At 42.7% G+C, this 14,887-nt stretch overlaps 1 protein-coding gene across 1 annotated transcript in view; it reads right to left on the bottom strand.

Annotated features, from left to right (window-relative positions):
* Piezo2 (piezo type mechanosensitive ion channel component 2) overlaps positions 1 to 14,887 on the bottom strand; it is a 405,018-nt gene that overhangs the window by 150,408 nt on the left and 239,723 nt on the right. The window contains 1 exon segment of the mRNA XM_037197168.1: positions 20 to 182. Coding sequence (XP_037053063.1) covers positions 20 to 182 — 163 coding nt within the window.

A 14,887-nucleotide genomic window follows, 5' to 3' on the forward strand; every position in this document is an offset into this window, starting at 1 on the left:
CGCCAACGGTCACACTTACCAGTTCTTCATTTTCACAGTCAGGATTAAACTGGGCTACTTCGTCGGTGTCTGGCTTCTTAACAATGTTTCTGCAGACCAGCCAGATGGTCAGGCTGGCAATGAACATCCCAATGTCGGGCACAAACACCCTGATGCCATTGCCAGCATCAGCTCCCTTCAAGCTATGGAAGGAAGCAGACGGAGGGAGTTAGCTCGAATCTGTACGCTTAAACACCTTACTGCATACTTCAGTCTTCTTAGGGATTTAAAAATCAGAGATGCTCCTATCTGCCTAATGGTCACCAGAAAGCTCTGCACTGACTTGTGAGTCTTCTCAAATCCACTGAAGTGTGGGTGGACCCCAAAGCTTCCTGAGGGTTTTAGAGCTACAAAGAACAGAGGAGCTTTGGTGGTGCAGGCAACCCAAATGGACCCCTCCAAGCATGCAAATAAACTAGACTGATGTTACACCTGTGCACCATGATGCCTTCGTTAGTTAAGAAGCCATTTAAAACCAACATGCAACAACTGCTAGAAGACAGTGTAATGTAAATACAAGTCAAAGCTAGGGGGAAAATAGAAGAAACACCCCAAGAATCTTCTTAATCCAAAATCTTGTAATTATTTTTGGGCTTAACTGATTTTTGTCTTCCACATTGCTCCAAGAAAGGTTGATCTAGTGTGTTTATTTTCTTTTTTTAATCACAGAGAAATGATGTTCAACAGAGAAGGAGGAGATTTAGGGTCAAGCTCAAGCCTGACAAGAGACAGCTGCTTTGCAAATTCCCACAATCCCCTACTCCTTTTCTGTGCCAAAGACATTACACCACTTGACTTCCTTATCACATTTCAGTGAAATGAGATACTAGGTCGTGACTTCAGAAAAATAAACATGGACACATATGTATCAAATAATTGTGGATTTGGTTTTGTAAAATATAAAACTCCTTTTCACCAAAGTCTTATATTTTGAGATAGCAATATTAACTGGTATTTAATAATCCTCAGGCTTACACAGCATGTGTGGCCATAACTGAGATTCTGAAATGGATAGGCTGTAGAGATGAGGAGAAGGGGCTTCAGTAGGAAGAGGAGGAAGAGTCAGTCCAGGAGGGCCATCCAGATGCTATGACCTTGGCGCATGTCCAAGGGCAGTGAATACAGGACTAGAAAGTGGCACACTGAGATGCTGGTTCAGCTGGCCAGCAGATGCTTCAGCTAAAATGTGTCTAGAAAAGCCTGCACTGTTCTGTAAAACAACTGAGGTCAACAGCCGCTGACAAACTGGCCACGCTGTTTAGCACATGCTGCAGGCCAGGCTAGCCTTCCAGGGGAATGGACAATAAGAGCAACATACTCCCATCACTATGTGGGCATGACACAACACTAGACTAGGAACACATCCTACAGTGCTCTGACCACCCCACGGTTAAGGGAGAAAGTATGTAAGGAGAACTAAAGAGGTAACTAGATCTCCAAGAGGAGAGCCAGGGAGTTACACACAGAGAAGCAGAGACACTGTCAACGGAGCAAGTGTGATGTTCGGTGGAGTCATTAAAAGTGGAAGTTTCCCCCAACTTGGCCATCTTGATCCCTCATGTTCTCACCCCCCATCCCCTCCCCTCTGCCCCCTCCCAGTTTACCCAGGAGATCTTAACCATTTCTCCTTCCTGGGGTGATCCATGTGTGTCCCTCTTAGGGTTCTCCTCTTTACCTAACTTCTCTTGACAGTTGTGTGGCTTGACCTGTTTGTGGGGCCCCTGGCAATGAGACCAGGACTTATCCCAGGTACATGAACTGGATTTTTAGAGCCCATTCCCCATAGTGGGAGGATGCCTTGCTCAGCCTTGATGCAGAGGGGAGGGGCTTGGTCCTGCCCCAACTTGGTGTGCCAGCCTGTGTTGACTACCCAAGGGAGGCCTTACTCCCTATTAGAACTGGATGGGGATGGATGGGGGTGGGGAGAGGGAGAAGGGGAGGGAGGAGGAACTGTGGTTGGTATGTAAAATGAAAAAAACTTAAATAAAAAAGTGGAAGTTTCTAAGGCAAATTAGGTCTTTGAAGACATTAACAAGAGATAAAACTTCATCAGAAACATGAAGCAAAAGGTAGGCTGATGGATTTGCATATTGCATAATGGTATATGTGATTCAAATATCCATCCCTTGATAGGCACAGGAGACTCTTCCATGTTCCATTGGATGTTTGTGGATATCGGAATCCGTGAATTCCAGTCTCCTACGTAAAACTATGTGGTATCCACATATAACCCACACATGTTTACAGACATCCTGTTTTCATAAGTCAGTGAGATGAATGTACATATGCAAAGAAAATGTTAGCCTAAAATCATGCTTTTTCCAGAATACATGCCAATGATACATTTTACATATGAAAATGACTATTTAGTTCACCATCTTAAATAGCAAAGTATTTCCTTTCCAATATTTTTAGGATCACAGTGATCTCATTTCTTCATAGAGAATTATACCTCTGAAAAAGGAATTTTAAAAAGCTGTCAATTGAGACTAATCTTCATAAACAGTAGGGCAAATTAAATTATGGCATGTTCAGAAAATGTACTATAAAACCATCGGTGAGTGCAAATGTCTACACCTATGAATCTGAATATGTCTCACAAATAAAACGGTGGTCAAAAAAGGTATAACAGGTGTACAAAATGTCAAGTGTTTACACATTCACGACAAACAGGCTAGACTGAGTGACAAGTGAGTATTTTAAGGTCTTAAGCCTGTTATAAACTGTGGTTGACAGAAAAGCCTATCTTCAGGCTGCGTGTGGTGGCACATGCCTTCAATCCAAACACTGAAGGCAGAGACAGTGGGATCTGCAAATTTGTGGCCAGCCTGATCCTACATAATGATATGTAGGGCTATTAGGACTACATAGTGAGACCCTCACCCAAGTTTTTCTTCAGGCATGTCTTTAACATACTGTGTTATTTCTGCTGATGAGAACTCCCTGTGTAGACCACATCTGTAAGACATTCAGTTGGTTACTTTGCCTTGGAAGGTTAATGATCAACTTACACTGAGCACGATGGCATTTGATCTGACTGACTGAATGACTCTCGCATCAGATTCCACTCCCCTGTCCACACCCAGAGAAAAAGCACAGGTAGTGCTCATAGGCTTTATTTTCTTACCTCATAAAATGACTTTTTAAGGTCTTCCTAACTCTAAAATGTGCTTTGACTATGAAAACCCACAAGGAAGAAGAAAGGAAATGTAGACAGGAACAGAACAGACAAAAGAGAAGTGGTGTCCCAGCATCCAGGGAAGGGCACCCTACAGAGATGGTCAGGGGTGGCCAGGGTGGAGCTGTGACTCGCTGTGAGGACTTACTGAACACTGTGCCACGCCCTGGGTTCCATCCCGACATAGGAAAAAAAAAACCCACAAAGATCAATTCCATTCCACACTACTCTTCTCAAGGGAGCAAATCCTCTTGTACAGGCCTAGCAGAAAGGTCAACTGCAAGGGAATTGTGGTAACACAATTAAAATACCACATGGCCAGCCATTAAACAAATGAGAGCTAGCAAAATGCTTTCACAGAGTTTTCTGGTGGTTTCTGAAGCTCACATACTATGAATTGCTAGTGTCCCATTGTTTACCTTAAATAGGACTCTGTATGGTATGTGCCACCACTGAGTGGCTTTCAGTGACATCAGAGCGCAATGAAGTGACTGCTGATATGATTAGAAAAACTTACAAACCTGATTCCTGCTCCTACACACACACACACACACACACACACACACACACACACACACACACAATTCTGTTTTTTAATTTAATATTCATCTCCCCACAGATAGCCAACTCACATGTAGCAGAATAATGTATTTGATCTGAATGGGGAAATGCTTAAATTAGATTTACAATTTCTTTCAGTATTCACGTCAAGGACTTCTGTAATTAATGATTCATTTTTAAAAAGCAAGGATGGCTTTGTTGCTGTGAAATTGAAACTAAACCCTTTTTTCCCACAGTCAAACTCAGGGCTCTAATTGTTACAGGGGGTAGTTTGTGTCGAAATCCCCCAATTAGTTCCTGGATTTGTACCCTATAAAGCTACAAGGCTACTTAAACATTTCAATCCTCTCAGCTCTGTCACAGTTCCACTGTGAGGACACTTCACTCTTACACCAGTGTGCTGCGGGATTGTCACAGGTCATTCAGGAAGCCTCAGCTCAAAGGAGCTGGTTCCTCAGGGGAGAGGCAGATGCAGGGCTCAGAGCTTGGCTGCTGCCTTGCTTGTGTGAGTGCTGCTCTTCTGGACTATGCTGGAGCTTGCCCTCTCAATGGCCCCTGAGAACATTCTCCTAGACCACTGCCAGCTTCCCAGGAACCCTGTGAGGGCAGCTCATCATAGGGACTGCTGATCACTGTACTGTTTCCAGGTGTGACCAGCAGCGCACATTTATCAGCACATCACTGCTACTGACAGACTCAAACTCACACACTCCCTTTGCCCTGTGTCTGTCTCAGTAAGATCCTGAACCATGCCCTGGGGCCAGCATCACCTACTCAGAGCCCCCTCTAGTGCCCTAGACCCTATCTCAGGACACCCCCCCCCCCACACACACACACACATCTGTATCCTCCAGCTACCCTTGCAGTTTCTCAGAACTGTCTTCTCCCTGGAGGCTCTTTGACACCTTTTATCGGTGACTGATTAAACTGTCACTTTTTATCAGTGATTGTCTAACCGGTGAAGATGCCAGGCCCATTGGAGGGAGGCTTGTAAGGGCAATGCTGATGGTAATCAGAAATGTCAGTCTTAGGGTTGGAGAGATGGTGCTGTGTCAAGAACACTGGCTGCCCTTCCCAAGGACCTGGGTTCGATTTCCAGCCCCCACATGGTGGCTCACAACCTCCTGCAGCTTCAGTTCAAGGAGATCTGCTTCTTTCTTCTGGCCTCTGTGGGCACCAGACATGCACAAGGCGCCAACATCCATACACGTAAAACAAAAAAAATACTGAAAAAGAAATTAAAAATAAGAAATCTCATTCGTTCAAACACACTAGTAATAAACACATTGGCATCTCAGATATCCTCCTTTGCTTAGACTGGTGCATTGACCAGCTTGGAAAAGGTGAAATTAATTTTGTTGAGACACACAATGGGTGGGTAGGGGGAGCAGCAGCAGGGGAGGGCATTTATTCTCCTCATAAACCCTGGGCCAGAAAAACTAAGAGTCTTTGTGTGTGATTCCAATATAACAATGAATAAAACAATCAGCATGAACTTTGGAACACAAGACCTCCAAATGAACCCGATTCCTGCTGAATTAACTCAACAAATGTGTGCGAATGTCTGCCACATTACGAGATTTGTGGCAGGCCTTGCACTGACTGTGGGGAGGAAGACACTTGCTTTTCCAGACCAGGGGAGCCTGAGAGGAATGCTTAAAAGGTACAGGAAGGGTGTGTGTGTGTGTGTGCATGCATGTATGTGCACACGCATATGTGTGTGTGTATGTGTGTGTGTGTGTGTGTGTGTGTGTGTGTATACATAGTGTACTGTAGTGTTTGTGCAGGTGCTCAGAGGGCAACATCAAATGTTTCCTGTATCATGTCCACCTTATTTTTTGAGACAGAGTCTCTCATTTAATTAACCTAGAGCTTGCTATTTAGTTACATCCCTGGTAAACAGGCCCTCAGGATCCACTTGTCTCAGCCACCACACCATCACCACTGGGGTGACAGATGTGTATTGTTGCACCCAGCTTCCACAAGGTTACTGGAGATCCAATTCAGGTCTTTATGATTACGTATTTTTGAAAACATTCAAACTAAACATGTGTTGTTTTAGAGCAAGACACAGAGTGTACTTCTTGGAGTAGTCATAGTAAAAAAAAAAAGTAAGTTTGAAAGCCATTCTCTGGGGAAACATTCCTAATAGGAGGAAGGCCCTGGAGGGAAGACATGAAGATAATACAACATCCATGTTCAAATTTCTAAGAACTAGATGTATTTCATAAGGCATACTTCTCAAATCTCCAAAGGCATGTGTTATGAGTATGATGTAGCATGGGAGGTAGACATCAGGATATTGTTTTCTCTCTCAAGCACATGGAGAAGACATCCATACTGACTGAAACAGTCTCCCCTAAACTGGCAGGTGACTTTGGTTCAGGTCTGATTTGCCATCAAAAATAAGGACAAATCTCCTAGTTTTCATTTGAATTTTGAACTTGCAGGTGAAAGATATCAAAATCTGCACCTAAGTTAATTATAACTAATGAGTAATAAGCTGTAAAAATATAATTGATACAGTAAAGGAATAAAACAGTAGCCTATGACTGGAAAAACTCCTTGATGTTTTAATTGTCAAGGTAAGAAAAGGGCGGCACTGGAGAATACAGAAATCATTGTGTTGTTAAGGAAAATACAGGTTGAATATTTGTTTCACACTGATAACAACTGGCAAGTAGCATTAGCATGTTACTCATGATCTATAAATAATCATTATCCTAAAGATTTCCTTTAATGGGGATTAATCCATGAGGGTTAAAATCTAATGCCATTTGGCAAACAGGTATTATGCTTGTCTTCTTTTTTAGATTTCTATTACAACTAAGAACCGATAATGGTCCTGTTTATACTAGCAAACACTTTAAGGAAGCTTGCAATTTATGGAATATTAATCACATTACTGGAATCCTCTACAATCCACAGGGTCAAGCTTTTGTGAAATGACAAGATCAAACAATTAAATTACAAATTTCAAAAATAAAAAAGTTATATACACCCACCTAAATCTCCACATACTAAGCTATATTTAGCCATGTTTTCTTTAAATTTTTCACTTTAAAGGATAAGGCTTCTTCTGCAGCCCCAAAGCAAGCATTTTTGCCCTAAAGGAGACACAGCCAAACGTATATATTCAATGGAAAAACTAGTCAATGAATGGAGCCAGGTGTTTTTATATCAGGGCCAGGTTATGATCATCTCCTTCCACAAAATGAACAAAGTGCCAGGTGGCTCGCACTATGATGCATCTGACCAGGACACCATCCCAGAAACCACTGGACAAATGGAGTGACTGAAGCCTGATGGCAAACCCATCAAGAAGAGATGTCCCAAGAGGAAGAATAAGCTGATGACTTAGGGGGACATCAAGACTTTAACTCATTAAGAAAGACCTCAGGGAGACAATGAGGACACTATACTACTGGTCCAAAAATGATGCTGTTAGGTCTACTGACTATATTACATGTTAATTCTCAGCAGTTAATGCAGAACCCAAATGATGTTTGTGGGGCGGATAAAAGGCACATCTGTAATAGGACACAGTACGATGTTGTTTTGCCATGTTAAGGATAGTTTTATCCTTTGGGACCGATTGTCTGAACAAAAGATGATACACAAATATTAGACACATGAATGGAGGATAATTTGGTTGGACTTATCTATTGGATCAATCCAAATGTTATGATACAGATCTTAGCATGAGTATTCTTTAGAAAGCTATGAGAGTGGAAAGCCTAGCTGTATGAAGATGAAGACAGGAATATCTGGTGTATTGGTTACTGAAGTCTATCCCACATAAACCTTTATAACCCATAGGAAGGACAGTATAAGTAGCATTCCCCCCCCCACCAAAAAAAAGCCCATCCCAAAGGCAGCTGTTTACTAGAGGGAAGGGGATGATTATAAGTACAATTATACTAAGGATGGCTATAAGTACATTTAAAGAATAAACAATGTGTTTTTAAAAAATACCATTGACAGAAATATTGGGAGAAGCCCTATGAATATGGGTGCAGATGGACTCTACTTCATCCTGTTATTTGTATAGAATGCATATGAGCAACTCCTATGCCATATAAATTTCTTTTTAAAAGCTCAGGAATAGACAGGTGTCCTCTAATACATAAAAGATTGTTCTTGTTGACTACCCTGCCCCAAGTGAAGCAGAAGTTATTTTCTAAATCGCTGGCCACAGATAGCATAATCCAATGGTTGCTGCCAAAATGGCTTTTGTTTTAGCAGTCCCAGGAGGGATTACTGGACTACAAAGAGAGATTTCAAAAATGGCCTGTATGATTAGTAAAACTAGCAATATTACAGAAAAAAAATATTAGCAGAAGTAAATCAAGGGGTGGGCAAATTGAGAACCACAGTTTTACAAAATAGGGCTACTATGGATTATTTTTTCCTCAAGCATAATCTTGGATGCCAACAGTTTCCTGGTACGTGTTGCCTTAACATGTCAGATCTCTCTCAACTGATGATCTGCATCAAAAGAAAAACAAAACGTCTCAAGTGAACTTTGAATGGCCATCATGGTTAAGATGGCCTTCCCCTTTCTTTGGTCCTCTGCTAGCCATTCTTATAATTCTGTTATGCCTGCTTATGATAGTTAGACATGCAGGGAATGCATTCAATCTTGGCCTCAATTAGAGCTACAATTTTCTCTTTAAAAACCAAGAAGCAGGGAGATGTAGGAGACATGGAGGCCTTTGTGCTCACAGACAGGTACTAGGGGAACCTGGAATGGAATGTGAAGACAAAGGCTTGTCCTTCAAGAGAAGAAATGAAGAGCCTGTTTTCCACCCAGAAGGCTGGAGTGGACATGCTTTCTAGCCTGATGACTTTGTGCAAGCTGGGCAGCCGGAGATTTTCCAGTGCCTGACCCTCTTCCAGACACTTCTCGTAAATTTATTTTCCTCAGTCAATCTATAGGACCTATCTTTACAGGAGGTGTCACATGTACTTTACAGAGTTTCATTGTAAATCATGCCTGCTCTATATTTAGCTTACTTTGCTTCTGGGAGAGATTTGGGTGTGATTTGTTGTGCATGTGGGGCTGAGTTAAGTTAATCATCACAAGAATACTTTTAACCAGATTGTTCTGTGTTTAAATATGCCTTAATAAAAAAAATCCACTCGGGTTTAGACTCCGGAAGATAAAAACAACATTGGCTCCTGAGTTGTTTGGGGTCAGAGATCTTCCCCTGCCACAAACACGCACACTTTCAGGAAACATTGTCATTTCCAGGGAATCTGTGCAGATCCTCCTGAGCTCCCAGGGAAGCCTCGAAACACGAGTTTGCGAAGGAATAGAAAGGTCAAAGTCCATTCTTCTGCTCACAGAAGGGCACAGCAAAACAGCAAAGCCACCAAAACCCAACTCTGATGAGTGGCTTTGGTGGGCAGGAGAAAGTCACACAGAAGGGATAAGAAGGAAGAGGATCAAGACAAGGTGGAACTGAAAAGTGAATGAACACTAACAGTCCAAACCTAACAAGGCCTCAGTAGAAATGGGAGCGCTCTTAGACCAACCTAAGCTGTGATGTGAACCTGTTGAAAATAACACTGAAATTTTAGAAAGCATAGGAATAGCTTTATGGCCACAGTCAAAAAGTCACTTGTCACAAAGAAATAAAGCCCAGCGGCCCGGGAGCCTTCCCCAACATCTCAGCAGAAGCTGCTGCTGGCTCTCTCCCCAGGGATTTCCCTACTCACAAAGTTTATGCCAAGGATAAAATTAACAAAGCTGGAGGCAGTGGGAACTACTGCTTTTGTGAATCATTTTATTTGGAATTCTGGAAAATTATGCTTTAACAGTTCAAGGTCAATGGCAAAAGGACTGAATTATGGGTTTGTGGCTAAGGTATTGAGAGACTTTTTTTCTAAACAAATGTTTGTTATTTTCATAAATAATAAAGATAAGCACCCCTAGAATGAGCCATGGCTATTGCCATCTATATGCCTTTATCTTTGAATCCCATATATTTCGAAAATGGTAATAACTGCTTCAGCTGGGCCACATTTCCCAGCCACATTCTTCCTCACACAGGTCAAGTCACGCCCATCTTGTGAATCACTCTTGCAGCCTCTGCATACCCATCTCTTCCCCAGTGAAAATAGGAACCTTCCCAGTTCACCGAGATGCAAACCACTCCCTGAGTTCTGTCCCTTGATTCCCACCCAACTCTGCTTTGTCGTCATGGCCCTTAGTGATTTCAGCTCAATGGTGGGTACCCTGCCCTGTCCTCTTACATGCCCCTAATAGTACAGTGGATTTCTCTGGATTCCCTAAGAGACAGGATTTGAACTTCTGCTTCTGCATGGTTTCTTCTCCCCTCAGATACCTCAGATGGCTTTTGTTGGCTCAGAAACATGGGTCCCTGAGGTGTGTTTATGGACCATGGGCTACAGGTTCCTTCTGGCTTGACGGGCGGGGCAAGTCAGTGACCTTGAGGTCCCACTCAGTGACTGTATCAGAGATTCTAACTAGGACAGGGTAGCAGGAGACACTGCTGCTTGGTGCCACTCAGGAGCAGGCAGAGCAGCACAGCAGCGTGGCTATGGGACAGATTGTGGCAATGCCTGCCTCATGCAGAGGAAGACTAGATCTCACCACTCTTTCACTGGGAATGAGTAGACTCCACTGTCCTGGAGACTTCTCCCCAACTTCTAGGTAACAAATAGAATTGGTTTTGCTATTTGTATTCTCCCCCCCCACTCCTGCCATAAATGGATAACTATAAAAACATACCAACATCCCTCCCGGTCAAAAGCAATAGACGCTCTAACTGTATGTCCCAGGAAGAGTGAATGAGTCAAATGTTGGTAGGCATTAACACTGCCTACAACAACGTTTTTCTTCAAGAAGTTAAACACCTGTTTTATGAAAGTGCTGACGACCATCCAGCAGCCCAGGGCAAACCCTGAGCTCTCAATTTCACATCTCCAAGGGCCAAGGTTTTCTCATTCTCCTTGCATTGTGGTCTGTGTCCATTAGTGTTCCAATGCAAAAATGTTTGTAAATTCATTGCAATTGCCTTCTACCCCATGCGGAATTCGATTATCTTTGTGGAGTTCTAAGTAGATAAATTTAACTGGTCAGAACAGAGTGCAGAGGATTTTAAACCCAAGTGTTTCTCACGATGGCCCCAGTGAAAACAATCTTTCCTCCCTTTATGGCAAGCAGATCAATATGTTCATCTGACACAAGCCCTTTGCAGCTGTGTGAGGCTCGGCTGTATCTCAGTTCATTGCTTACCTTCTCTGTGCCACTGGTGTGTGTACCTATTGGTGTTTCCCATCTGCTCCCTGAACGCTGCTTTCCCAGACCTCTCACTACTCACACAGCAGATGGGAGATCTGGATTAGGGCTCTACTCTGCTGGGTGCATGTCCTGAAGGGAGCAGGCTACACTTGGACTTTGTTCTGTTGCTCCCCAATGCCCCGCAATGATGAGGATCATCAGTCTGAAAAACCCCAAATCCAAAGTGTTCAAGATTCTACAACTTTTTAAGTCAACAGAGATCTAAGTGAAAAAGTAAAAGTTTGCTTCATGCATGAAATTATATGTATATAAAAATCCTACAAAGTTACCTACAGGGTAAATGTATGTGGAACATGAATGGATTTCAGGTTAAGATTGGGTGCAATCTTCAAACTATTTCATTATGTATATTAAAATATTTCAATTTTTTAAAATGTTGAAGTATTAAACATGTGTGATCTGAAGCACTTTGAATATGGGGAGATTCATTGAATGCTAAGATTCTTATGTAAAAATTTAAAAATACTAAATATCACTACCTCCTCCTTCAACTACAGATGCCAAGGCCTTTGCTGCCAGAATAAGACTGATGGCTTGTTAGATTCTAGTAACTCTAGTAATATTTTAAAAAGGAAAATGTGTAACTCCTAGAATTATACTAAGAAGTTTACAGGGAAACATAGCCTGTTACCAACAGATTATAATCCTTTTACATGATGCCCCTAAAATGAGAACAACTCTTTATGCAAGAAAATAATTTAAATATTCATTTATTTTCATTAAAGATGATTACTTGGCCTTAAAATCCTCCATAGACTGTGGGTGCAGCTTGACGGTAGGGCAGTTGGCTAGCATGTATAAAACCTGGTTCAAATCCCAGCACCACTCAAACTGATCAAGCAATCAATAAGTCATGAAATTTGTAAGTAAATGGGTGGACCTGGAAAATATTATATTGAGTGAGGTAACCCAGGCCAATGCTCCCCACAAGAACTATAGATTAACAAACAAAAAAACAGAAGAAGGCACACAGGAAACCTCCTTTTAAATGACTGGTCAGGCATTTCAAGTGACTGCTAAAACAATATAGATTATAGATAAAGCTCTTGGTTGCCTCTCAAGAATTGAGGGTAGGTTCTTATTGCCAAAGACACCACACACATAGGACAGAGAACCTGGATGATCTGAGCTGGATCTGATCTGAAAGTCTCTTTCCTGTGATCTAGCTTCCAGGTTCCAGAAACTACTATGCAGAATGCCTAGAGAGGGAAGCAAGTGAACAGTCCTACTCAGCAGCAACATCTACAACCCACGTCAAGTACCAGCATGGCAAGATAATGCATAAAGGTGTAATAGTGGTACTCACATGTTGGTGGCAACTAATAGCTATCTAACTGGATTTAAAGCTCAGTAAATAGGAGGGAAATTATGCCTGGTACTGGAAACCTAGCCTGTTTTGGGGGGAAAGTGGGGTCATAGACCTTGGAAAAGAATTTACTACCCACACTTTGCTAGACCAGCATAATTCCTTAATCAAATGGTCAATCAGTGAAATCCTCTATCTTCTTTTTGCTGTTGTTGTTTTGGTTTGGTTTTGAGACAGAATTTCTCTTTGTAACAGCCCTGGCTGTCCTGAATCTCGCTTTGTAGACCAGGCTGGCCTCAAACTCACAGAGGTCGACCTGACCCTGCCTCCTAAGTGCTGAAATTGAAGGTGTGTATCACCACCACCTAGCTCAAATCTTCCATCTTTAAAGATTATAACTGGTATAGATGATACTTCCTGAGATTTATCCAAACTGTACACATACTTCTGAGTACTAAAAAAAAATTCCATAACAGTCTAGTTTATAGGTTGTTTTGCATGTCCTTTGTATTATGATATTCACAAAGCACATATGGGGGAGGTAACAACTTTATTTAAAAGAAGTATTATAAAGTAAAATCAGTTTTGATAAAAATCACACACACACACACACACACACACACACACACACACACACACACAAAACCAGAGTTGTTTCTTAAAAGGCTTCAAGGATGAGCTGATACAAGGATTATATTACAGTATGCCATGGAGGCTGGGTGCTCGAGGCAGAAACTGGGACGAGAAGGGATAGAGTAAGAGCAGGAAGTGCTAAAGGGAGAAGAATTTACTGGAGAAGTTGAACAGAAGGCCTTGAATTAAAATTAGACTAGCTGGAGAAAGCAGAGGAAGCCCTAAGTGAATGAAGTCCCAAGTGAACGTGTATGTTGACACAAGTTAACCACGTCAAGGGCCCCAGAGTCCCAGAAGGATAGAAAGATAAAAAAGCCTTCTCCTCAGAAGTGAAGCTCAGGGGGAAATGGCAGAACCTTCCCTTCTGTCCATATATGGATGTTGACCATATATGCAGAAATGTTGCCATAGCTTCCTCCCTCCTGGGTGTCTACAGCCTGATCCCCTACAGAAACTGTGTGCCTACTCAGATTAGCTCAATCTGTCCCCATGTCCATCTGGACACCATAAGCCCTTTGTTTACTGGTGGGTAAGTAATAACCCTGCCTCTGTGATTCAGCTATGTGCAACAACCTCTGTCTCTGTTCACTCTTTACCATAAACAAGCTGAGCTGGGTGGTGGGAGCCAAACAAAAATCATGGGATCCCTGCTTTCTGTCTGTTTCCGTCCTGTCTCCATTGCCTCACTGCCCAAATCAGGTCTGTCCCTGGAGCCAGGCTTGACTCTGCACATGGAGACTTGGAATTAATTCCACAGGCAAGTAAAGGACCCACTCACAGCGGCATTTCACTTTTCCTCTCTAAAAATAATGGGATGAGGAAACTTCCCTCTTGAGCAAGGAAAGGCTACATGATGTTTCCAGGGAAGAAGGGCCTGGTCTTATGTGGTAATAATAAGAACAGGTGTGTAGAAAGAAGGGCCCATGAGCTGGAGTCCTTCAGACATAGGAGAGTGTTCTCCCCCAAGAATGATAAGCAGCGTAGAACGGGAGTGATGGCCACGGTGGGTAGGAAGTATGCCAATCCCACACTCTGGGACTCCTGCCTGGTGAAGTTTCCTTGGGTCTTCTAACCACTGAGAGAGCAGGAGCCGCGGTGGACAGCAGAGAAGACAGGAAGGAAACACGGTATTTAGTAGTCAGGGAAGGTCTCTCTGTCTCCTCTACCCACTACCTGTGCCAGGAAGCCGCACAGCCACAGATCTGATGATGTAATTGTTGGTTAGGTAGTCTGTGTACATTTAGGAAGGTTTATATGAAAGTGTGAGTATGTGTCTGAGGGGTGGAGCATTTCCCATGATCCTAAGGGAAAACTGATAGTTCCTATTAAATCTGCTTCCTAGACGCTGCCATTTATCTGAGCAAAATGTCTTTGTCCCCAGCCAAGGTGTGTCACTGATGGGGGCAAAGAAAAACTTGTTCATGTTAATGAGAGCTATGAAGGATCTGATTTCAGAATATGCATAGAATGCAGATCAACACAAACACAAACGCTGAGCTTGTAGATACGCACCTATCAACAGAGCTCTCTCAAGCCCTGCCTTTCATAGATCTCACGCCTCAGTTCTAGCCTGCATCACACAGCATGGCTTGCCATCTCATGTTTTCCAGCACGCTGCTAACACCCAGACTTGAACTCCCTCAGGGATATGTTCTACAGCTTGTCTGTTCACACTCCTAGTGAAACCTAAACCACCACGGGGGTATCTCCAGGCCAGATCACGGTGCCAATGGAAACACCCGGAACCCTGCTTTGGTTCTCACCACTGCCATTTATTGCCTCCAGGACCCTGAGCTACAATGACCCAGTCTGATGAAGATAGGGCTTACAAACCAGGAAA

This window comes from Peromyscus leucopus, chromosome 19 (genome assembly GCF_004664715.2).
Source record: "Peromyscus leucopus breed LL Stock chromosome 19, UCI_PerLeu_2.1, whole genome shotgun sequence".
Taxonomy (NCBI): Eukaryota; Metazoa; Chordata; class Mammalia; order Rodentia; family Cricetidae; genus Peromyscus; species Peromyscus leucopus.